At 42.7% G+C, this 27,101-nt stretch overlaps 1 protein-coding gene across 7 annotated transcripts in view; it reads left to right on the top strand.

Annotated features, from left to right (window-relative positions):
* Nucleotides 1–27,101, top strand: part of LOC143934134 (serine/threonine-protein kinase BRSK2-like) — a 480,076-nt gene that overhangs the window by 290,203 nt on the left and 162,772 nt on the right. For 6 of the 7 annotated variants that reach the window (XM_077457486.1, XM_077457484.1, XM_077457485.1 and 3 more), the window contains exon 3: nt 6,140–6,225. In XM_077457486.1, coding sequence (XP_077313612.1) covers nt 6,140–6,225 — 86 coding nt within the window. Of the gene's footprint in view, nt 1–6,139; nt 6,230–27,101 lie in introns of all 7 variants that reach the window. The other variant, XM_077457487.1, reaches the window with a different exon arrangement.

The raw sequence follows: 27,101 nt of genomic DNA, 5'->3' as shown, positions 1-27,101 counted from the left end.
GACCTCAACCCCCCATAAAACACCTCTGGGATTAATTAGAGCAGAGACCTTAGAGCCAAGCCTTCTAGTCCACATCAGTCCCTGACCTCACAAATGCGCTTCTGAAAGAATGGTCAAACATTCCCAACACTCCTAAACCTTGTAAACAACCTTCCCAGAAGAGTTGAAGCTGTTATAGCCAACTCAATATTGGACCCTACGAACTAAGACTGAGATGCCATTAAAGTTCATGTGTGTCTAAAGGCAAGCGTCCCAATACTTTTATACTTTTGACAATATAATATAATATAATATAAATATGTGCCCACCCCGAATAGAAGTAACTCCTAACAGTGCTTTTATCCCTTCTCTGCTCTATCCAAAAAGAAGAAAAAGGTTTTAGTTGTAGATACAATTTACCTGTTATAATAGTTAAAGAATCAGTTCATTTTTAGTAACATGTTCCATGTTACACCCATATTCAGGGTGTAATATGTAACATGCTACAGATGCAAATCATGACAAAAATATAAAAAATTATTGTCTATTACAAAAATTGCAAAAAATATACTGTGACCCAACACAAAGTTATTTCAACACATAAAAAACATCAGAAAAATCAATACAAAATCAATAAAAATCAAGTATCCTTTATTTAGCGCAAAATATCATTTATATGTATATGTTACAGATGCAGCAGCAAACCCGCACCCCCACACCACTGCCATCCCACCCCACCCCCGATCAACTATTGTGACAGCGAGCAGGGATCTTCTCCTCACACTCAATGTCACAATTTTTTGTGACAATGCAGCCGTATGGGGCTCTGCCTACCTGGCCCGCATCATTCACAGAGTTCTGTGAATAGGAGAACTACAAGTACCAACAGTGTTTGCAGTAGTTGGCTCTATGAACTACCAGGGCACTGTTGAGCACTCTAGGTAGATCATTTTTACTTCTATCGGTGTGTGTAACTGCCTGCTCATAGCAGGTACAAGCAGGAAGCTTATACAGACAGTCTGCAAGAGCCCTGCATTGCACACGTGATCTATTGTGTAGGCTCCTAGTAAAAAAAAAAAAAATGCTAATTTTTTATTTGATAAAAGATGTACATTTATTTTATTTTTTATAAAGTTAAACTTATCCTTTAAGATGTAGCCATCTTATTTAAAATGTCCCTTGTTCCTCCTCTCAGAATAATAACATTGCACTATTTGCATGGACACATTGGTTGCTTGTCCTCTTTTGATGTCCTCGACACCCAGCATTTCCTCACCTGCACAATAGTGCCTAAGCTGCCAAGAACACACTCATGAGCTCCTTGATCTACAGCATATGAAGTCATCATGTCAAAGTTGCTGGACAGTGGGGTAACAATGAGCAGTGCACGTTCACATTTTATTTGTCCAGTAATCTCTGTACCATTTGACTGACAGCACTAGAGTGCTGAGTTCATGCCACAAAAGTACAACAGAGAGGGCGCATCGACTGACCTGGTGCATTATCATAACTCCTGGGACTCTGAAGAAGAGGGCGTGACCCTCGAAACATGTTTGCCATTTATGAACGTTTAGAGGTCTTCCCATACCATCCCATGCCATTCCCAGTTGGTCTCATCTGTATTTTTAGACATGCTTGTGTAAAACATGTGTTTGTGAGTACCCACTTGTTTTTTTACTTTTTTTAATAAAAATTGAGTTATGGGAATGCACTAGATCATTGAGCCCTCTCTCTAGTTGTTTTGTAGTTTGTACAAGGATACCAACAGTCCTTGAGGGCAGCAAGACAAGTGTGCTCTGTCAAGAGGAGAGTCCATCTTACCCCTAAGCACCACCCCAGAGCGCAGGAGATTATGCTTTAAATTGCTGCTTTCATGCCACCAGAGATCTGCACAGAAAAATGCTTCAAGAAGGGTTATTATAAACACATGTTATGCTAATATACACATTGGGGTTAATCTACTAAAACTGGAGAGTGCAAAATCTGGTATAGCTCAGCATAGAAACTAATAAGCTTCCAGGATTTTTGTTAATGCTTAAAGAATAAGTTCCCCTTTTTTCTTTTTTTTTTCTTACTAAATTCCAGCTCTTTTTTTTTTTTTGCAAAAATATCAGCGCTTTTCATTAATTCTACAGACACTTACCGTATATACTCGAGTATAGGCCGACCCGAATATAAGCCGAGGCCCCCAATTTACCCCCAAAAAAACTGGCAAACTTATTGACTCGTGTATAAGCCGAGGGTGAGACATGCCTGTCCATCCCTGTGTGTGTGTCCGTCCATCCCTGTGTGTCCGTCCATCCCTGTGTGTCCGTCCATCCATCCCTGTGTGTGTGTGTGTCCATCCATCCATCCATCCCTGTGTGTGTGTGTCTCCATCCATCCATCCATCCATCCATCCCTGTGTGTGTGTGTCTCCATCCATCCATCCCTGTGTGTGTGTGTCTCCATCCATCCATCCATCCCTGTGTGTGTGTGTATCCATCCATCCCTGTGTGTGTCTCCATCCATCCGTGTGTGTGTGTGTGTGTGTGTGTGTGTGTGTGTGTGTGTGTGTGTGTGTGTGTGTGTGTGTCCAGCCTACCTGTGTCCCGAGCCTTTGTCCCGAGCCTCCGTCCCGTGCCTTGCCTCCTTGCCTCCGTCCCGTGCCGTGCCTTGCCTCCGTCCCGTGTCGTGCCTTGCCTTGCCTCCGTCCCGTCCCGTCCCGTGCCGTGCCTTGCCTTGCCTCCGTCCCGTGCCCTCTTCGTCGGCGCCTTCGGCGGCCATTGTAAAATTCAAAAGCCGCGCCTCCGCCTTCGCCTGTGATAGGCGGAACACTCAATTTCCCAGCAGCCTGTGTTCCGCCTATCACGGACATCGTATCATCCTCGTCCGTAGTACGAGGATGATACGATGTCCGTGATAGGCGGAACACAGGCTGCTGGGAAATTCAGTGTTCCGCCTATCACAGGCGAAGGCGGAGCCGGAGGCGCGGCTTTTGAATTATAGAATGGCCGCTGTCTGTCTGCTCGACACGCTGATCGAGCGGGCAGACAGCGATGACTCGAGTAAAAGCCGAGGGGGGCACTTTCAGCCTCAAAAAAGAGGCTGAAAATCTCGGCTTATACTCGAGTATATACGGTACTTCACTTGTCCTCATCCATGTTTCCAAACATATCCATTAGTTTTGCCTTACTTCCTGGTCAGACTTTAGGTCATGACACAGGAAGGAGTTGACCAGCTGACCTCATTAGCCCACACCCTGCATCATCCACCCTCTTACCTATCCACCCATTCACAGCTGCACATTTTTTAAATGAAGTGCAATCAATCATCACCCTTCTCATTAAAACACAATATAAAATCAGATTGCATAGTGTATGTCCATCTTTATACAAGTACATAGGAGGAAGTAGACAGAAACACTCAACTGTCAAGCCCTCTTCACATCTCTGCATAGCGGGAACTCACATTCCCCCATGCATTTAAAAAAATTTTTTTTAGCGAAGGGGGGAGGCGTTTTGGAGCATTTTTACTCATCATACATAGGGCAGCCCATCCACCTTCCACCTGAATGGGCTACCCTACACGCAATAATTGCCCCAAAGAATCATCAGGAATTTAGAGCGGAGCTTGGTGCATTTTTAAATGTGATTATTGATGCAGTGCATTTCTGAAATACAAGGAAATGCACAGATGTGAATGGAGCCTCATTGGAGCCTCATTGTTCTTGTGTTAATGCACCAATTTCACTTTCAGGACCCTTGCAATCTGCACTCTCCATTCATTCCTATGGAGTGTCCAAGTAAAAGCTAGAATTAATGAATGGAGAGTGTGTAGTGCATGAGTAGTCCTTGCCAGGAAGGTTTTGGTGCTTGTGTGACCTAGTCACTGGATCAGGGACGGGTGAGTACCAGATCTGGGAGAGGGAAGTTACACTTTAAGGCCCCTTTCACATGGGCTGTCCGATCAGGTCTGCCTGGACCTGATTGAACCTTAGTGGTGAAATGTCTGACATGTTGTGACATCTGCCGCTATCCAATCCTGTAAAATCCAGATGGGTGGTGGTCCTATTTTCCATCTGTCTGGCGGATTGGATCAGATACAATATGATTGGATAAAAACAGACAGGCGGTTCGTTTTCACCCGATTTTCCCATAGAGGAGAGCGGGACTGGGTCTGTCTCTACACTGCACAGTGAGCGGAGATAGATCTGTCATTCACCTGCTCAGCGGGAACCAGCGGAATGGTCCCCCGCTCAGCAAGCGAGGTCAATTCCGGCAGAGGAGCAATTGCAGAAATAATAATATAATAGAGAAATTTGTTTTTTTCACAATAGTCATATCTAAAGTTATAACTACCGTACTAAAAATATGGTAACATTTTATTTCAGGGAATTGATCTAAGAGAAACTGAGTTTGATGAGCTTTTTTCTGCAACCAAACTATAATGAATGTAAAACTCACATGAGTGATAAAAGTTTAAATGTGATACAGGGGAAAAGTTTCACAAACACAGGTAAAATGCTGCGTAGACCAAAAGCCGTGTTGAGGGTACTGTGGTAAGTCCAGCAAAAAACAGTAAAGAAATGATCTAATATGATATAAAATAAATATAATAACAATATATATATGAAACCCAATTAATGTGCAAAAGACATATTAAAATTCAAAAAGCATATTGATATATTCAAAAAGTCCAATAAATGTGCAATAGCATAAATTAATGCCCATGTATCAAAAAAGAAAAATGAAAGAGATAAAAAATAAAAACTAATAAAAACTCCCCCAAGTGACTGGAGCAAATTCAAAAAGGATAAATAATATATTAATGGTGACCGTCTGTTTAGAATTCCAGTGCCAGAAATATATAGGTTGACTTTCTGTGCTCCCCTCTCGTATTTGCACTCACTGGAGCGGCTTACCCCTGCAGGGGTGAAAGGCATATATGTGGGATATACTCCTATCCCTGGGTATCTCAATCCCGGGATGTATCCTCCTCCACTACCTGATGCAACCGATCGGGTCTCCACCTGAAATCCTGGTCCCTCCTGGGGTGAGTGACGTATCATGGGGTATGGGCAGGCTATTAGTGTACCACTAATAGTATCCCCTTCTCTCCACTGTGAGCTGGACGTGTTCGGGGTATCCACATGTAATTTAGCAGAAAAGACGGACCCTCATAGCGTACCACCATAAAAAGGAGTATTTTATTTGTAAAAATATAGAGGCAATAGCCTAGTTAAAAAAAGGTGAGGAGCTCCATTGCGCCAAATGCCATGCAAGGAATAAACAAGACACCCTGGGGGTCTGGAAGGCATGCGTTCCACAGACCACGACATGAGAAGCCAGAAGTGGTGGAACTGACGTAGTGCGTACCAAGTTCCGCCTCATGCATTTCGTCATAACATGTCGTCTCATATTTCATTATCTCATATATATATATATATATATATATATATATATATATATATATATATATATATATATATATATATATATATATATATATTTTTTTTATATCATATTAGATCATTTCTTTACTGTTTTTTGCTGGACTCACTACAGTAGCCTCCACACGGCTTTTTAAATTTGGTCTACACAGCATTTTAGCTGTGTTTGGTAAGCTTTTCCCCTGTTTTAAACTTTTATCACCCCATATTTATCACTCATGATGAGTTTTACATTCATTATAGTTTGGTGGCATAGAACAGCGCCATTTCCCTTTCTTTGAATATATTACTGTAGATTTCAGATTGTGAAGTTTGTTTTAGGGAGGCAGCAGTTCGCATCACTCCTAAGTGCAGAATCCTTGCTTATTACATATTCACCTATATCATTTCATCATAATATAAGTTCAGTAACCAAGCCCACAGAATAGATTTAGCTGTGATCATTTTATCTGCACAGTGAAACTTTTTAAATGACTTTTACCTATTTATGTATGTATTTTGTTTGTGTGTTTTATAATTTTTAACATCAGATCACATTTTATTATGATTATGTTTATTACTTTTTTTACATGCATACATAAGTGTGTATAGGATTTCTTCTCTACTCTATAGTTAAAAAGGAACACATTTTGCAACATGCAGGAAACATTAGTGAATTGCTTTTTTTTTTTTATTTCATCTTACAAGTTCTATTTCATTGACCTCTGTTCTTCAATTTTTCTCCGGCAGGTGGAAAGAGAGATTGCTATCCTGAAGCTGATTGAGCATCCCCACGTTCTCAAGCTGCATGATGTCTATGAAAATAAGAAATATTTGTAGGTATTTACAGACATTCCCTTGCTTCCACCAGCTTGCGGAGCTTTGGGCATCTGTATTCCTTGGCATGAGAGAAGTGCATGCATTGTCACTGCTTTAGGCAGCCGCTACTTCTAAGCTTTGCTTAGTAATATGGATGTTATGTAAATCACAAGCCTCTTGCTTTTAATGCTTTGCTAGGTTACAGAAACATATCATAACCATTTGTTCTTCTTTTGTGAGGCTTACATAAAATATTCAAAAGTATTTCAGAGGAAACTGGCCTGCCAAAACTGGTGCTTTCTCAATGTATTCTATTATATATATATATATATGACTTGTGGCTACGGGTAAATACGTATTTTATTTGTATGGCTGTATTAACAAAACAACATATATGTATAATAATATACATAAATAGAGAGAGCATATGATTTTAAAGGTTCACTGCATTGTTATTAAATACCCCCCACCCCCAGAAAGCAACTAAACTATTGGGCTTATTAATAATAATATTATGATTCTGCAGCATAAGCCCCAATTTAAAGTTTTACTAAACCCACAACAGTAAAATCAGTCTGTTTATGCAGTAAAGCATGCTTGTTATACTTACTGTGGAACCTAAGGGGTTAATTAATCTTATCCCTCCACCTTTGATCCTGTCTTCTCTGATCCTCCCCTTTTACTGACCACAATCCATCTGCTGATAGTACAGAGCCTTGGATCACCCTGCAACCTCAGTTTGGTGTGTATTGTAGAGATTTTTTTTTGGGGGGGGGGGTGCATATGATCAGCACATGGGCCAATCAACATTGTCCAGACAGAGGGTCAGGGGTCCTGCAGCTTCATAGGACAGTTAGAGGTGAATGAAAAATCCCCCCTACAAGCTTTAACCAGTGCTCGGCTGGACATTGATAGAAGTCACAAGACTGCTATATACTGCTGATGAGAAAGGGTTCCATGTTATGTGTACTGTGGGAGACCAGATATACTGAATTCAGGGTCCTGGGTTTAGTAACACTTTAAATGGGTAATCTACAGACTGGTCCTCCATTTCCCCTCTGTAATGACAACAAGACTGGTCGGAGAACTGCACATTCTAAGTCTGGATAGAGCTGCATTCCTTAGTCACTTAAAATGGAGTTCCCCCCCAGCAAAAAAGCTGCTGACTTTTAATATTGGGACACCTGTCCTGGAATTCGGTGACGTCAGCACCCTAGCGGATGGTTCCATCGGCTCTCTGATGCTGCTGCCACTATTGCCTGCAGGATAAACTGGCACTGAAGCCTTGCAGGTTCACAGCCGGTTCCCTACTGCACATTCCCAAAGCGCGCTGAGCTTTCTGAATGGCCCGGTCACTGGGGAAGGAAGGGGGGGTGAACTTCTGAGTGATCCCACCGTGTCAAGATCTCAGAAGTGGGGATGAATACCTCTTTTCAAAAGGTGCAAAATGTGGCACCGAAGGGGGTGAGGAGGCAGCTAAGCGAAGCTTCCTCTTTTGGGTGGAACTACGCTTTAATAACAGTTTATTTACATCCCAGACCAATGACTGATATACAGTAGCTAGCTTGCATCTTTATAAGTGTGGTCATGTATCATATAAGGATGTGTGGATCTCAACAAGATAGCTGTGTCATTTTAAAATTACACAGCATCATCATTCTAGCCCTCTCATACTATTGAGTTAGTTGTTTGCCGCGGATGCAACAGAGGAGACATTTTTGGGTATGTTGTCTGTGTTATGCCGTGTACACACAACCGGACTGTTCGACGGACTAGGTCGGACGGTCTTCCCGATGGACTTTCAGCAGAGTTCCGACGGACTTTCCGAATGAACAGACTTGACCATACATACTCACACCAAAGTTCCGACGGATTCGGAATAAGGAAGTTCATAGCCAGTAGCCAATAGCTGCCCTAGCGTCGGTTTTTGTCCATCGGACCAGCATACACACGAAAAGATTCCTCTATAAGAACTGGGTTTCGGCGTGGGTTCCGGCAGAATAATTTGAAACATGTTCTATTTCTAAAGTCCGTCAGATTTTTGGACAGCAAAGGTCCAATGGAGCCCACACACATTCAAATTGTTCGACGGATTCGGATTTGTCAGACCTTTGCTGTCAAAAAGTACGGTCGTGTGTACACGGTATAACAGCAGGTTGGAAATCATATTTTCAGTTAATATTATAATACCATTAAAATGGGCTTGATTTCAGTTAAAAAAAAGACAGTTATGCTGCCTCCCTTGTGACCCTACTTCAATCATTTGTGCTTTTGTCTGTAGCAGCCCTAAGGGACCAGTTTGCAGGTGACTTAAAACCTAACACCAACCGGGTTTTCTAATAGCCTTGGATAGAGTAGGAAATAGTTACATTTATGTCACGTTTTAATTTATGTAAAATAAAGGCAATGTCAGAAGCTCTAAGTTTTCCTTAAATTGCCCATACACTAGCAGACTTTCAAGCAAACATTCATACATATTATCCATTGACCTCCGGAAGATTCATGACCAAGCCATATTTTGCAAAACGGCACTGTGTTAATTTAACTGACAACTGTGCGGTCATGCATTTCTGTACCCAAATAAAATTTATGTAATTTCTTTCCCCACATATAGAGCTTTCTTTTGATGGTATTTGATTACCTCTGCAGTTTTTATTATTTTGCATTATAAACAAAAAAAGACCGACAAATTAAAAAATGCACTGAGCAAAATTATAAACGCAACACTTTTGTGTTTGAGCCTATTTATCATGAGCTGATCTTAAAGATCTAAGACCTTTTCCATGTACAATAAGGCCTATTTCTCCCAAATATTGTTAACAAATCTGTCTAAATGTATGTTAGTGAGCACTTCTCCTTTGCCAAGCTAATCCCTCCATCTCACAGGTTTGGCATATCAAGATGCTGATTAGACAGCATGATTATTGCACAGGTGTACCTTAGGCTGGCCACAAAAAAAGGCCACTCTAAAATATGCAGTGTTATCACACAGTACAATGCCACAGATGTCGCAAGTTTTGAGGGAGCATGCAATTGGCATGTTGGAATGTCCACCACAGCAGTTGCCCTTGAATTGAATGTTCATTTCTCTACCATAAGCCATCTCCAAAGGCGTTTCAGAGAATTTGGTAGTACATCCAATTGGCCTCACAACTGCAGACCACGTGTAATCAAACCAGCTCAGGACCTCCACATCCAGCAACTTCACCTCCAAGATCGTCTGAGACCAGCCACCAGGACAGCTGCTGCAACAATCGATTTGCATAACCAAAGAATTTCTGCCCAAACTTTTAGAAAGGGTCTCAGGGAAGCTCATTTGCATACTTGATGCCCTCATTGGGGTCTCGACCTGACTCCGGTTTGAATTTGTAGTGGACTTGAGTGAGCAAATGCTCATTTTCAATGGCGTCCGGGACTTTGAAGAGTAGTTCTCTTCACAGATGAACCCTGGTTTTCACTGTACAGGGCAGATGGCAGACAGCATGTATGGCGTTGTGTGGATGAGTGGTTTGCTGATGTCAATGTTGTGGATTGAGTGGCCCATGGTAGCGGTGGGGTTATGGTATGGGCAGGCGTATGCTAACGACAATGAACACAGGTGCATTTTATTGATGCCATTTTGAATGCACAGAGATACCGCGACGAGATCCTGTGGCCCATTGTTGTGCCATTCATTCACGACCATCACCTCATGTTGCAGCATGATAATGCACAGCCTCATATTGCAAGGACCTGTACACAATTCCTGGAAGCTGAAAACATCCCAGTTCTTTCATGGCCAGCCTATTCACCGGACATGTCACCCTTTGAGCATGTTTGGGATGCTCTGGATCGGCGTATACAACAGCCTGTTCCAGTTCCTACCAATATCCAGCAACTTCGCACAGACATTGAAGAGGAATGGACCAACATTCCACAGGTCACAATCAACAATCTGATTAACTCTATGCGAAAGGATATATGATGCACTGCATGAGGCAAATGTGGTCACATCAGATACTGACTGGTTTTCGGACCCCCCAACCAGCCCAATACAGTAAAACTGCACATTTTAGAGTGGCTTTTCATTGTGGCCAACCTAAGGCACACCTATGCAATAATCCTGCTGTCTAATCAGCATCTTGATATGCCACACCTGTGAGGTGGATGGATTATCTCAGCAAAGGAGAAGTACTCGCTAACACAGATTTAGTGCCGGTTCACACTAGTGTGATGCCAGACATTGCATGTAATTCGCAACGCACTGCTGTTCACATTACATGCAATGTCTGTGCGGGTGCGATGTCAGCCATACAGATAGCATGGCTGATATCGCACCGCATTCGGTCCAAACACGCACAGGACCCTTTTTTCTGTTCGGACCAGAATCAGATCGCATGTGTGTTCACACATATGCGATCCGATTCATGTCCGAACTGTCAGTTCGCAGTGCGATACGCAAGCTAAAATGGGGGTGTCGTTAACATATAATGACACTCCCCAGCAGTTCGCATATGGCAGTGTGAACTGCCGTGCGTGTCGGGAGCGATGCGGGAACCCGCACATGATTCGCAGGGTTCTCGCATCTCGCTAGTGTGAACCGGCACTTAGACAGATTTGTGAATAATATTTGATTAGGCCTTTTGTGTACATGGAAAAAGACATAGATCTTTAACCACTTAAGCCCCGGACCAATTTGCAGCCAAAGGACCAAGCCCCTTTTTGCGATTCAGCACTGCGTCGCTTTAACTGACAATTGCACAGTCGCGCAATGTGGCTCCCAAACAAAATTGGCGTCTTTTTTTCCCACAAATAGAGCTTTCTTTTGGTGGTATTTGATCACCTCTGCGATTTTTATTTTTTGCACTTTAAACAAAAATAGAGCGACAATTTTGAAAAAAAAAATCAATATTTTTTACTTTTTGCTATAATAAATATCCCCAAAAATAAATAACACTGGCAGTGAAGGAGTTAACCACTAGGGGGCGAGGAGGGGTTATGTATGACGTTATGAGTTTTTTTTTATTGTAGGGGGGAGTGGCTTGGCATGTGACATCACTGATCGTCTTTCCCTATAACAGGGAACAGACGATCGGTAACAGCCACAGTAGGAAGCATGGGGAGAGGATTGTTTACACAGACCTCTCCTCGTTCTTCAGCTCTGTGACCCGATCGCAGGACACCAGCGGCGATCAGGTCCGCTGGTCCCGTGGCCACGGTCACGGAACGCAGGACCGGGTCGGGAGCGCGCCGCTGGCCGACCCACGGCTGGGCACTTAAAGAGCAACGTACTGGTACGTGCTTGTGCCCAGCCGTGCCATTCTGCTGACGTATATGTGCAGGAGGCGGTCCTTAAGTGGTTAAGTTCAGCTCATGATAAATAGGGGCAAACACAAAAGTGTTGTGTTTATAATTTTGCTCAGTGTATATATATTTTTTTACTTTTTACTCTGAAACATATCCAATAAAAAAAATTTAAAAATCAAATTTCTTCATAAATTTAGGCAAATATGTATTCTGCTATGTTTTTGGTAAAAGAAATGTCAACAAGCATATCTTAATTGGTTTACGCAAACATTATAGCATTATAGAATCTACAAACTATGGAAAATGTATACAGATTTTTTTTTATACCAGTAATGGTGGTGGTCAGCTACTTATAGCGGGACTATGATATTGAGGCGGCCAATCGGATACTAACTGACACCTTGTGGGATCTAGTGACACTAATATAGTGATCAGCGCTTAAAATATGCACTGTCCTGTCACTGTACTAAGGACACTAGCTCATGTATATATACGGGATTCTACGCAGAAGAGACGCACTGTAGCAGTAAAACTGCTATAGAGCAGTTTTAAAGTGGTTAAACAAACAATTTTCTATACTTTACTATATTATACTATTGTATTGTTATACTATTTTATACAGTATACTATATTCTATACTATATTATTTGTACTGCTTTCGTAAAATGTTGTTTAAAAATACTTCAATATTGAGTTTGCTTTTCACATAAAATTTTTAAGTTAATGGTTCAACCTCCCCCAATTATTTTGTTTTATTTTTTGCGGTTTAGTACCACTTTAATACACAGATAAAATACATATACATTAAGGGAGTTGTATGACCTAACAAAGGATTTGTATTTCTGTCCATCCAGTCCTGAGACTTATAGATAAAACCTTGTGAGCTGCCACACTAAGCCTAAAATAACCTAAATATCATAAATGAAACTAAAAACAGCTGCCCACACTTCCCCAAAAATGTGACAATATAATATATATAACACACTATGCAGTGCTAATACTTGACAATAAAACCAAGTGTTATAACGAATGTAACCAGTAAACTTATATAATGTGCAACAATTAAAACGTGACATCCAATAAATAAAGTGCTGACACAGTCAGAATGACACACAGTCCATATTAATGTGTTAAACTGAACAACAATAGTCCATAATGACAGCATCAACCATGTGATAATAGTGTCTTTATGCAGTATGCACACTTCCCCCACCAGGTGTACCCTTAACCACCTCAGTACAGTGCAGTTACACCCCCTTCCTGACCAGACCAATTTTCAGCTTTCAACGCTCTCACACTTTGAATGACAATTACTCAGTCATCCAACACAGTATCCATATGAAACTTGCGTCCTTTTTTCCACACAAATAGAGCTTTCTTTTAGTGGTATTTAATCACTAGTGGGTTTTTTATTTTTTGTGCTATGAATAAAATAAAACGTAAATTTTGTGAAAAAAATGCCTTTTTCTTCGTTTCTGTCATAAATTTTTGCTAATTAGTAATTTTTCTTCATAAATTTTGGCCAAAATTTATACTGCTACATATCTTTAGTAAAAATAACCCACATTAGTATATATTATTTGGTCTTTGTGAAAGTTATAGAGTCTACAAACTATGGTGCCAATCACTGAAAATTGATCACTTCTGATGAGGCCTTCAGTACATCAGGTGTATCTCATTTCTTGAGACTCTAACTAGTCAGGAAAGTACAAATACCCCCCAAATGACCCCTTTTTACAAAGTAGACATCCCAAGGTATTAAGTAAGTAGCATGGTGAGTTTTTTTAAGTTGTCATTTTTTCCCACAATTCTTTGCAAAATGAAGATTTTTTATTTTTTTTTATTTTTTTTTACTAAATTGTCATATTATCAGGTTATTTCTCACACACAGCATATGTATACAACAAATTACCCCCCAAAATACATTCCGCTACTCTTCCCGAGTACGGCGATACCACATGTGTGAGACTTTTACACAGCCTGGCCACATACAGAGCACCAACATCGATGTAGTACCTTCAGACGTTCTACGAGCAAAAATGACGCATCTCATTTCTCAACCACCTATTACACTTTTGAAGGCCCTGGAGTACCAGGACAATGGAATTTCCCATAAAATCATCCCATTTTGGAAAGCTAACACCCCAACGTATAATCTGTGAGGCATAATGAGTCTTTTGAATGGTTAATTTTTTTCCAGAAGTTTTTGGAATATGTGGAAAAAAATTAAAACGCATTTTTTTTTACACAAAATTGTCAATTTATAAGATATTTCTAACACATAGCATGTATATAGCAAAAATTACACCCCAAAATACATTCTGCTACTCTTCCCGAGTACGGCGATACCACGTGTGTGAGACTTTTACACAGCCTGGCCACATACAGAGCACTAACATTGATGTAGTACCTTCAGACGTTCTATGAGCAAAAATTACGCATCTCATTTCTCAACCACCTATTACACTTTTGAAGGCCCTGGAGTACCAGGACAATGGAATTTCCCATAAAATTACCCCATTTTGGAAAGCAAACACCCCAACGTATAATCTGTGAGGCATAATGAGTCTTTTGAACGGTTCATTTTTTTCCAGAAGTTTTTGGAATATGTGGAAAAAAATTAAAACGCATTTTTTTTTTACACAAAATTGTCAATTTATAAGATATTTCTAACACATAACATGTATATAGCAAAAATTACACCCCAAAATACATTCTGCTACTCCTCCCGAGTATGGCGATACCACATGTGTAGGACTTTTACACAGCCTGGCCACATAGATGGGCCAAACATTGAAGTAGTACGTTCAGGCGTTCTAGGAGCATAAATGACACATCTTATTTCATTCCTACCCATCACACTTTTGAAGGTCCTGGACCACCAGGACAGTGAAATTACCCACAAAATGACCCCATTTTGGAAAGTAAACACCCCAACGTATATTCTATGAGACATGGGCTGCAAATAGGTACTCGGGTACTCTGATGGGCTGGAGATAGGTACTCGGGTACTCAGGTGGACTGTGACAGGTACTCGGGTACTCAGATGGACTGGAACAGGTACTCGGGTACTCTGATTGCCTGGTGACAGGTACTCGGGTACTCTGATGGCCTGGTGACAGGTACTCGAGTACTCTGATGGCCTGGTGACAGGTACTCGAGTACTCTGATGGCCTGGTGACAGGTACTCGGGTACTCTGATGGCCTGGTGACAGGTACTCGGGTACTCTGATGGCCTGGTGACAGGTACTCGGGTACTCTGATGGCCTGGTGACAGGTACTCGGGTACTCTGATGGCCTGGTGACAGGTACTCGGGTACTCTGATGGCCTGGTGACAGGTACTCGGGTACTCTGATGGCCTGGTGACAGGTACTCGGGTACTCTGATGGCCTGGTGACAGGTACTCTGGTACTCTGATGGCCTGGTGACAAGTACTCAGGTACTCTGATGGCCTGGTGACAGGTACTCTGATGGTTTGGTGACTGGTATTTGGGTACTCTGAAGGGCGGTGACAGGTACTCAGATGAACTGTGACAGGTACTCGGGTACTCAGATGGGCTGTGACAGGTACTCGGTACTCTAATGGACTGTGACAGGTACTCAGTACTCTAATGGACTGTGACAGGTACTCGGTACTCTAATGGACTGTGACAGGTACTCGGGTACCCTGATGGGCCGTGACAGGTACTCGGGTATCCTGATGGGCCGTGACAGGTACTCGGGTACCCTGATGGGCCGTGACAGGTACTCGGGTACTCTGATGTGCCGTGACAAGTACTCGGGTACTCTGATGTGCCGTGACAGGTACTCGGGTACTCTGATGTGCCGTGACAGGTACTCGGGTACTCTGATGTGCCGTGACAGGTACTCGGGTACTCTGATGGGCCGGGACAGGTACTCGGGTACTCAGATGAACTGTGACAGGTACTCGGGTACTCAGATGGGCTGGGACAGGTACTCGGGTACTCAGATGGGCTGGGAGAGGTACTCGGGTACTCAGATGGGCTGTGACAGGTACTCGGTACTCTAATGGACTGTGACAGGTACTCAGTACTCTAATGGACTGTGACAGGTACTCGGTACTCTAATGGACTGTGACAGGTACTCGGGTACCCTGATGGGCCGTGACAGGTACTCGGGTATCCTGATGGGCCGTGACAGGTACTCGGGTACCCTGATGGGCCGTGACAGGTACTCGGGTACTCTGATGTGCCGTGACAAGTACTCGGGTACTCTGATGTGCCGTGACAGGTACTCGGGTACTCTGATGTGCCGTGACAGGTACTCGGGTACTCTGATGTGCCGTGACAGGTACTCGGGTACTCTGATGGGCCGGGACAGGTACTCGGGTACTCAGATGAACTGTGACAGGTACTCGGGTACTCAGATGGGCTGGGACAGGTACTCGGGTACTCAGATGGGCTGGGAGAGGTACTCGGGTACTCAGATGGGCTGGGACAGGTACTCGGGTACTCTGATGGGCTGGGACAGGTACTCGGGTACTCTGATGGGCTGGGACAGGTACTCGGGTACTCTGATGGGCTGGGACAGGTACTCGGGTACTCTGATGGGCTGGGACAGGTACTCAAATACTCTGATGGACTGTGACAGGTACTCTGATGGACTGTGATTGACAGGTACTATGAGGGGTGGTGACAGGTCCTCTTTATTGGGGGGGGGGGGGGCAATCAGTATGTTTGGTGTACACTGTATGCGGTAACGAGATGTTACCGCAATCTCCTCCTCACACACGATCGGTGTGTGAGGAGGAGAACCCGGTAACATCCCGTTACCGCGGTTTGTTTACATTTTAGTGATCGGCTGTGAAAGGATCACAGCCGATCACATGGGTAAACAGCCAGCCAATGGCTGTTTACCAGTGTCGGTGACGAGCAGTGTTCCCGGGGAACACGCCGCCACCGACGTGCACGCGCAGCGCGCTCGCGATCGCGCGCATGCGCCGTGCACGTAGGGGGTGTGACCATCTGTGATCGGCCGTGACTTCATCACGGCCGATCACGTGGTAAACAGCCATAACGAATGGCTGTTCACCCCCTTCGGTGGCGAGCGGTGTCTCCGTGACACGCCGCCACCGAAGAAACAGGGATGCGCGCACGATCGCACGCATCCCTGTTTAAACGGGAGGCCGTCATATGACGGCCTCCCGCCACAATAGCTGCGCCGCCTGGCCGTCATTTGACGGCCGGCGGTCAGCAACTAGTTAATAAATAAGCCTGTAATTAATGGCAATAGCCTGCAGAGATCCTTCTTTGTTTCCTTTATGATTGTGGTACACAGATCACTTCCTCCTCCTGGTAATAGCCCGGCTCTAAAGCCACTATTATCTCCTGGTATGCTCAGAGATCCTTCTCATGTATATCACATGCAGAAAACGACAGACGCATGCAATAGCGTGATACCATTTAAAAAAGATTTATTTGCAAAGAAAACTCCACATACAACCAACTCACATTTGGGGCGGAATACAAATGCATGCCACACTTTTCACATATTTATTTGTAAAAAAATTAAAAACTATTCATTATTTTCCTTCCACTTTACAATTATGTGCCACTTTGTGTTGGTCTATCACATACAGTCACAATAAAATACATTTAAGTTTTCGGCTGTAACATGACAAAATGTGGAAAATTTCAAGGGGTGTGAATACTTTTTCAAGGCACTGTACAGCATAGTGCTTGTGTGGTGTGATTTACCCCTCTCTATGCTGTAAAATATCTGGTTGATCTTGCCATTTCCTGTGTCCCCCTTAGTGTGCTGACCACGGTAATCATGGCTGCTGATCCATGATGCTGTAGTCAGTTTCTCTCTCCTCCTCCCTCCCTGCCTGTCAGCTCAGGAGTCTGTATGTCAGCCATCTCCCCGCCTTTCCTCTCCCACCGCCATGGCTTTAAAATCAAGAATCACTTATCCTGGAAGCCCCTCTGTTACAAAAGGATATACTGTGCAGTATCTGTGTTTTAAAAATCATGCAGTGAAATACCTTATTTCAGAGCGGTGCTGTGCGCTCCTTCTCTCCTCCCAGCCGACATCAATGGGGAATCTCAGCTCCTCCCACTGTAGTTCTCAGATCGGGAAAGCTGAGCGCTGGGAGGTCACTTGAGTACAAAACGGTGCTATGAAAGAAGATATTTCACTGTAAAAAAAGAAAAAGAAAACAGCTACTGCACAGTATACCTTTTTGTAACAGAGGGGCTTCCAGAATTTGGGTTTTGGGGCTTTACAACCACTTTAATGTTACAGAGTTGTGCTCCAGTTCCTGTGGATGCTGCACCACTTTTTTTTATTGCAGAGCACTTGCGGTACGCGGTGAAGCAAGTGGGTTTCAGTGATCTGTCTAGGCACATTGAGATATCATATACAATGAATTGTGCACGGTAAATGTGTGTATTTAATGCATGCTACTGCAAAGAACTGTTGGGAATGGGCCTTTACTGATACCTAAGATGTCAGATTCAAAATGGCAATCATCATAAATTGTATCAAATCAGATCTCTTCTGTATTCAGGTTCTCTGTAACAAACACTTTCTGTCAAAGGCATTTTATAGTGTCTCCTCGCATTTTGCCTAGTCTGTTTTGGCTGGATTATTTTTCAGATGGCATGCTGCTGCATGGAGAAGGCTCTGGGCATGGTCATCTAAGGACATGGAAATGTTATTCATTGAGTGAACAGAACATTGCAGATTTTCAGTTGTAAATGAACTGTCTTGAATGGCATATTGATTTCTTTTGATACAAGGACAGATTTCTTCATACTGAGGAGAGGCCTTGGTTTAGATATATTCTTTCTATAGCTGGAATGTTAATTCTGTAAGCATAAGGTACTGCTGTTATTAATAAACACACCCCTCCTCCTTTTCTTTTTGCATGATGTTCACTGATTGGCACTTTTAAATGAAAGTGTGATGATTCCTGGTGTCACCTAATTTTTGTAATGGCATGCTTGATATTCTAAGTCTGTTTATAACTTTTACGTTGTGCTGATAGAGTGCAATGTGGACACTGCCACTTTATTGTCTAATCAGTAGCCATGCGCTTGGGCGTGTTTGTGTGCTCTTCCTGTCATGGGCCAATCATTTGGGAAGAAGCATTCACCGTCCTACAATCGCACATATACTCACCCCTTATATAAGTGTGGCTGCAGGGCAGGGATTGGGAATGCCCCTGGTGCTCATTACAGGTGACATCTTCCTGGTGGACTTGGTGACTTGGGTTCGGAAAAACATGCCCAAGCCCATTTCTGCTAATCAGCAGGCTGGGGCGTGTTCCTAAACAATACTGTGCTTTACAGTCCTGTTTCGGCAAAAAAGTTCCAGTGGTCCAGGATCTGACTGTGCTTTGCAGCAGGAGTGCCTGGGTCACAAGTGTTGCTGAACAGAGTTACACATTTCTAGACAAGGATGACATAAATGTATATATTTTAACTATATAAAAAATAAAATTGTGCTAATAAATATTTTCTAAATACAAAGTGTAAGCAGCAAAACCTCCTGTGAGACATATACACAGTATACAAACATAAAATATATATAGGATCGTGTTTATCAAAATATATATTATTAATTATGGAGACTCTTATGCCTTGTACACACGGTCGGACATTCCAACAACAAAATCCGTCAGATTTTTTCGTTTGGAACGTGATGACGTTAGTTTGTTACGACGGGACTACGTTAAGGCTAGTAGCCAATAGCTTTGGTCTCGTAATTTGATCTGAGCATGCGTGGCATTTTTGTCCCATCAGAATTCTCTACAAACGATCGGAAAAAATCAGATCGTAGTTTTTTGTCGGAAAATTTGAGATCCTGCTCACACATTTTTTCTGTCGGAAATTTCCGATGGAAAAAGTCAGATAGAGCCCACACACGATCGGATTTTCCGTCAATATAATTCGATCGGACCTTTTCCGTCGGAATTTCCGACCGTGTGTACAAGGCATTAGGCTGGCCATACATGGTCGAATTCCAAAATAATTTTCTTTTGAAAATCAGAAAATGTATACGTTTTGTGATCCGATGGTGCCACCATTGATTTCGAAATTCAGCCAACCAAGCCTTCAATTTCACCTCGTGTTGCTACAGAAAAGAATTTTCGTGGCTGGGAATCTTCTTTTCTTTCTGAGAATTTTCTGGGAATTTTCTTATCTTGCACATGCGCATTTCTTTTTCGATTACATTTCTAGCATGATTCTCCCATCATTAATTAGAAAATCGTTTGTTTTTAAAAAAATTCCAACATGTCCGATTACTCAAATTTGATTGCCGCACAAAAATCGTCTCTTGCTACAGCCCACTAATGGTGCGAAATATGAACAAAAATTCTTAGATAAGATTTTTGAAAGAAAATTATTTCGAAATTCAACCAGTGTATGGCTTGCCTTAGTGTTAGTCTTCATCATCCACCACCTTGTAGTGATCTTAGACAGCCATGCCGCCACCAACAGCTGAAAAACACGCTTACCAGCTCCTGCCAGCCCCTCATTGCAAGAGATTGTTTGAACTTGTGGCTTTATCCCAGCCAATGACTTTCTCAAGATCTGATTGTTCTCCTACACAGGATCATCTCTTGGCACCGTTTTACATGTGAAGGTTTCTCCTTTATGTGCAGGCTACTTGGATATTAGCCTGTTTATTTTAACTATATGTTTAGTTGATAGCCTGGAGTTCAGCTTTGAGGTCTGGATGGTAGTTAAACCTCAGAGACCTGTATAAGTAGAGTGCCTGATCTACATTTAAAGATACTGTAACAGGATTATGGAACAAAATGCAGGAACAGCAGCCAAGATGATTCAGCAACTCTATTCCTCTACAGGCCTGGTATATCTAAAGTATACTTTTAGACTCCATGCACACTAGCAGCTGTAAAAAATGCCAGAAAAACGCTGGAACAAGCACTTTCTTGTGCTGGTGTTTAGCAGTGACTAGCAGGTTGTTATGGAATGTTAACAACCAATGATTCATCAGCTGCCAGCGGGACTCCCCACTGATGGCTAATCGTAAACAAAAATGTCGTCATTATCATTTAAAAAAAAAAGAAATTGCTCCCCCTAATCCATAACAAGCCCTTCAGTTTAAGAGCAACCTCATGCCAATTTTGTTAAATTTTGTTATCCCAGCATGCAACCCGGCAGACCAGGAAAGGGGGAGCGAGTGCCCCCCACCTTCGGAACTATACCAGGCTGCATGCACTCAACATGGGGTGGGTGCATTGGGGCAGGGGGGCTCCCCCTTCCAAAGTACCTTGTTCCCATGTTGATGGGGAAAAGGGCCTCTTTCCCACAACCCTGGCTGGCGGTTGTGGTGGCACCCAGATCCCCCCCCCATCTGAATTAGTATGTCCCCTGGTGTAGAGCCAATGTAAACCATGATTAACGCCAGTTGCCAACCCAAAAAAAAGGTCAGCCCCCCAACGCTAGCTCCTGACAAATGACAGCTCCACTGCCTCCTGCTGCTAAATAAACCAATGGCCTGGTATAGACTGGGTGGGGACCCTCATTCTGTTTTTTTCTCTAGCTTTATTTCCTAGCAATTCCTTTTGTCTACATTAACCACTTGCTTACTGGGCACTTAAACCCCCCTCAGTCCCAGACCAATTTTCAGCTTTCAGCGCTGATGCACTTTGAGTGACAATTGCGCGGGCATACAACACTGTACCCAAATGAAATTTTTATCATTTTTTTCCCACAAATAGAGCTTTCTTTTGGTGGTATTTAGTTACAGCTCGGAGTTTTATTTTTTGCTAAACAAACAAAAAAAGATGCAAAAAAAAAAAAAAAAAAAATCATGTTTTAATAGTTTGTTATAAAATTTTGCAAACGGGTCATTTTTCTCCTTCATTGAAGTGCGCTGATTAGGCGGCACTGATAGGCTGCATTGGTGGGCACTGATGGGCTGCATTGGTGGGCACTGATGGGCTGCATTGGTGGGCACTGATAGGCTGCACTGGTGGGCACTGATAGGCATAGTTAAGGCGGCACTAATAGGCACAGATAAGGCGGCACCGATGGGCACAGATAAGGCGGCACTGATGGGCAAAGATGGGCACAGATAAGATGGCACGGATGGGTGGCACGGATAAGTGGCACGGATGGGTGGCACGGATGGGCACTGATAGGTACCACAGATAGATGGGACTGATGGGCACTGATAGGTGGCACTGATAGGTGGCTCTGATAGGTGGCACTGCTGGGCACTGATGGGCGGCACTGCTGGGCACTGATGGGCGGCACTGCTGGGCACTGATGGGCGGCACTGGGGTGCAGCACCTGAGGCAGATTTTGGGTGGCACTGCTGGGTGGCACTGTGGGCACTGCTGGGTGGCACTGTGGGCACTGCTGGGTGGCACTGTGGGCACTATGGGCACTGCTGGGTGGCACTGACAGGGGGGCACTTACTTTATTTCAGGATGGCACTGCGGGTGGCAGGTGGGCACTGGCAGGGGGCAGGTGTCCTTTTAAATTGCTGGCCGTGATCGGGACTGATGTCCCGAACACGGCCGCCGGCGATCGGCTTTTTTTTTTTCTCCTCGCGCTGTCAGCGCGAGGAGGAATACTAGCCGATTACCGGCTCCGTTTTATCACATGATCAGCTGTCATTGGCTGACAGCTGATCACGTGATAAGGGGTCGGGATCGACCCCTTACACGGATCGGTGATCAGGCGAGTCTCACGGACTCGCCGATCACAGAGCGCGCCGCGCGCGCCCCTCAGGGGGCGCGCAGGCCGCTCGTAACCGGGACTACGTCAATAGACGTAGTCCCGAAAATGTGGGTCCGCGCTATTGCCGTCATTTTGCAATAGCGCGGATCCCAAGTGGTTAAGCGTGGATCCCCGCTGACAGCTGTTGAGTCATTTGTTGTAAAGGATGCGGTGGCTGGCTTGCTGGCCCACTCTTTAAAAAACAGCTATTTACTGTTTTTTTTAATCAATAGTTTTTATTAAAGTTTACATTTTTATCAAGACAAATGACAGAAATTATGACTAAATAACAGATCAGTTACAGTATTTAGATACATAGATAATAGTATCCAAAAATAATAAAAAATATAATATAAAGAAAACCATATTAATTATCTCAATTACAATAGGGATAATAAAGATAACGATCGGGAGGTTATTAATACATCCATTGTGGAGACAATACACAAAAGTAATATAAATATTATCATCATATATTTATATACTGACAATTCAAGTAATTCAAAGATGATAAACTATATTTCCAAACACCCCTATGGGTGCTAAACTGTGTTCGGGACAGTAATAGTAACCTGTCATTTAATAGATACAAAACAAAGATTAAAATATTAGAATTTTTTAATTCAAGTTATCTAGGAACAAAGAACTCGTGCAATGTTTTGGGGACTAGCCCATTTTAACCATGGCTGCCATATTTTATGAGTATGTTCTTTTTTGTGAGGCCGAAGAGCTAGAATTGATTCATAAATGTAATGAGTTTGAGTCGATTCTATCACTTCTTTTATGGAAGGAGGATCAGGATTTTTCCAGTTCCTCATTATACTGATCCTGGCTGACAGCAAAATATGTGTAAACACATTTCTAAACTGGATAGGATATCGATCAAGATCAATGGATAATAGAGCCAGTGAGGGATTTGGAGGAATGACTGTTTTGGTCATTTCAGACATAACTTGAAAGATTTGTTCCCAATACTTCCCAAATTTAGGGCATGTCCAAAATGTATGTAACATATCACCTTTTTTGCAATCTCCAACATTTGTCGTCAAATGTGCCGTTGAATTTAAAAATTTTCTCAGGAGTAAGATACCAGCGTTGAGTCAATTTAATGGATACTTCCCATAATGTAGAGCAGCATGTGGCTTTATATGTGGTGTTACAAGCTTTTTCCCATTGGTCAACTGTATAGGTGTATCCTAAGTCTTCTTCCCATCTAATTAAAGGCATAGTCTTTGTAAACACACTTTTTTGTTGAAGAAGATTATAGAAAAGAGAGATCCCTTTTTGTTGATGTATGGGAATCTTAAGGAAGGACCAAGCCAATTGGGGAACATTATAGGTCCATGATGGGAGGTTGGAAATGCAATTCTTAGTTCGGATGTAGAGGAATATATCTGAATTTGGCAATTTAAATTTCTTTTCAAGTGTAGGAAATGGTTTGATCACCCCATTATCAAGTAGATCAGATAGATATTTAATTCCCTTCTCTATCCATGGTGTAAATGAGGTTGTCTTCATGAAATTATGCTATTTACCGTTTTTTAAGGACACTGATAGCTGCCACTACAGAAATAACAAATGCTGAAAAATGCTGCTTAGCAGGGGTTCGGAGCTTGTAGGAGCTGTCAGCATTTTTTTTTCTATCTTCAACTCACTCCCAAAAAACAAAAAAACAAAAAAAAGAAACAAAGAGTTTTTTTCTGCTCCTAGAAGCTAAAGTTTCAAAATTGCTTCTAGACTAAAATAGTGTGCATGGACACATAGAATATCACTATTCACTTCTAGAAGCAGAAAAACAAAAAAACAAAAATTCAAAACCTGTTGCTACTGTTTTTTTTAAGATAGTGTGCATGGAGCCTTATAAGGTCACTGGTGATTTTTAGCATTTCTGCTTACTTAAAGTGGCTGTAAACCCTTACATATAATCAGTGAAGTGACTGGTCTCAGGCAGGGCCGGACTGGGACAAAAATTTGTCCCTAGACTTTATCCAGACGGCCTACTTTAATTTTCCAAACACGCACAAAAACAGTATAGTCCCTAGAGAGCCCCCCTTACATCAGAGTCCCCATAAAGCCCCCCTTACATCAGGGTCTCAAGAGAGCCTCCCCCTTACATCAGAGTCCCTAGAGAGCCCCCCTTACATCAGGGTCCCCAGAGAGCCTCTCCCTTACATCAGGGTCCCCATAAAGCCCCCCCCCTTACATCAGAATCCTCAGAGAGCCCACCTTACATTAGGGTCTCCAGAGAGCCCCCCCTTACATCAGAGTCCCCAGAGAGCTGCCCTCGCTTACATCAGGGTCCCCAGAGAAGGAATAGCAACACATCATTGGTGTCAGTGGGAGGAATAGTGCCCCATCATTGTTGTCAAAGGGAGGAATAGTGCCCCATCGTTAGTGACAGTAGCAGAAATAGTACCCCATTGTTGGTGTCAGTGGGAGGAATAGTGCCCCATAGTTGGTGTCAGTGGAAGGAAAAGCACCCAGTCTTTGGTATCAGTAGAAGGACTAGTGCCCCATCGTTGGTGTCAGTGGGAGGAATAGTGCCCCATCGTTGGTGTCAGTGGGAGGAATAGTGCCCCATCCATTGTTGGTGTCACTGGGAGGAACAGTGCCCCATAGTTTGTGTCAGTGGAAGGAATAGTGACCCATGGATGGTGTCAGTGGGAGGAATAGTGCCCCGTGGTTGGTGTTAGTGGGAGGAATAGTGCCCCATGGTTGGTATCAGTGGGAGGAATAGTGCTCCATCATTGGTGTCAGTAGAAGGAATAGTGCCCCATCACTGGTGTCAGTGTGAGGAATAGTGCTTCATTGTCGGTGTCAGTGGAAGTGCACCATCATTGGTGTCAGTGTGAGAAATACTGCCCCATTGTCGGTTTCTGTGGAATGAATAGTACCCCATTGTCAGTAACAGTGGAATTAATAGTGCTCCATTGTCAGTATCAGTGCAATGAATAGTGCCCCATTGTCAGTATCAGTGGAAGAAATAGTGGCACATTGTTGGTGTCAGTGGAAGAAGTAGTGCCCCATCATTGGTGTCAGTGAAAGAAATATTCAACATGTATATCAGTGGGAGGAATAGAGCTTTGTATCTGTGGGAGAAATACTAAGGACCAGTTAAGGACAGGCAAAGGGCTGCATTTTGGAGACCACTGCTTTAAACAGATGTAAAAGGCCTATTTACTGTAAGATGTTTGTGTTATACCTTTATCTGTCGTAGCAGTGGCCTTCATTTTTCAAAACAAAAAGGGCCCAAGGGATACTACTAGCCCTCCATATCCATGTATAGGGTCTGTTCAGGCTGACACATTTGCTTAATGATAGATTTCAACAAAGGGGAAAAATAAAGGACACATTTATGACCCGACTGTTCCTATAAATACCAATAACTAGTAGGAACCCAAAGGGCAGACGTGTAATATGTAAAATATTGTCTAGGCTTGTTGGCCGTGAAGTAACTGGAACCTATTCTGCATATAATCGTGAAACTGTCAGGCAAAAAAATAAATACTGGTTTGATTGATGTTTGCAAATGTAGGAAAGGAGGGAAGAGATTAATGACTAATGCGTAATGCCCTGGAACTCAGATGATTCTGTCCAGATGAGATATTGCAATAAATATGTGTTTACATTGTTTTTGTACTATATAAAACTAGATTCGGTCATTGGTAGTGCATTTGAATCAGGTAATACATTAATGATGTTCTATGTAAGTCAATATGTGTGTCTTTATTAAAGCTGAACTCTGGACTGGAACACAAAAATGTGCTTGCAGTGTGGCCTCCACCCACTACAAGGATAAGGAGGGTATAGGTAGAGGCTTTATGATCTAGACTTTACCCCATTCCAGCAGGCTCTAGTACTATCCTCTTCTCCCTGAAGATCAGGCCTGTGGGGAGTCTCTCGATATAATCACATACAATGAAGAGTTATTAATTCTGAAAAAGGGAAGTTTTTCTTTTTTATTCCAGTGTAGCACCCTCTAGAATGCTACTAGTGTGAGTGCAGGGACATTTGTGCCTGACCCGTGCTTCATCCCCCTGGTGGTATTTCCGACTCTGGCTCGGGGTGAGATTTAATTACCATAAGCGGTATTCCCGAGCCAGATTCGGGATCGCATCGCTGGATCCATATAAGGGTTACTTACCTTGTCCCCTGGATCCAGCGATGTCTCCCCGCTGTGATCAGCAAGCCGCCGTGTCTCGCTCGATCTGTGACAGTGCCGAGCTCCGTTCCCTGCCAGCGTTGCAACGCACACGGGGACGGAGTTCGGCGCCAAATTCAAAAAGTTAAAAACACAGTAGAGATAGAGTAAACTTTACAGTACTGTATCAAATAATTACACATCCCCTTTGTCCCTAGTGATTTCTCCAGTGTCCTGCATGCAGTTTTATATTATAAATACTGTTCTTTATGGCAGGAAACTGGAGATTGTCCATAGCAACGAAAAAATTTCCATTTCCATCAAAAGTGGTTATAGACCTGCTAGAAAACAGCAATAATAAATTAGAATCACTCGCAGAATTAAGCGATAGTAATTTGTGGAGAAATTCGTCATCAATCACTAAAAGTAATGACAGTGACAATTCTGCAACTCAGCATATTTCAGTGTTTTTGATTTGATTACATATATATTATAATTTATGATTTCATATTTCAAATTTTATCATACCCGGGATGTCTATTAGACTCTTGTTTGGACAGATTTAAGTGAATTATTTCTAAGAATTACAGGCCTACAATATAAAATGCCAAATTTCCATGCAAAATAATGGTACCGCTTTAAGCACCTAAAATATGAAATAATCATACCGCCAGGAAAGTTAAAGGGGTTTTAAAGGTACGTGTTTTTTCACCTTAATGCATCTCATGTATTAAGGTAAAAAAACAC

The sequence above is a fragment of the Lithobates pipiens genome, unplaced genomic scaffold (assembly GCF_037356315.1).
Source record: "Lithobates pipiens isolate NorthernLeopardFrog02 unplaced genomic scaffold, aLitPip1_a1.2 Scaffold_27, whole genome shotgun sequence".
NCBI lineage: Eukaryota > Metazoa > Chordata > Amphibia > Anura > Ranidae > Lithobates > Lithobates pipiens.
Note: the sequence above shows the minus strand (reverse complement) of the source record. Positions and strands in the feature narration are given on the sequence as shown.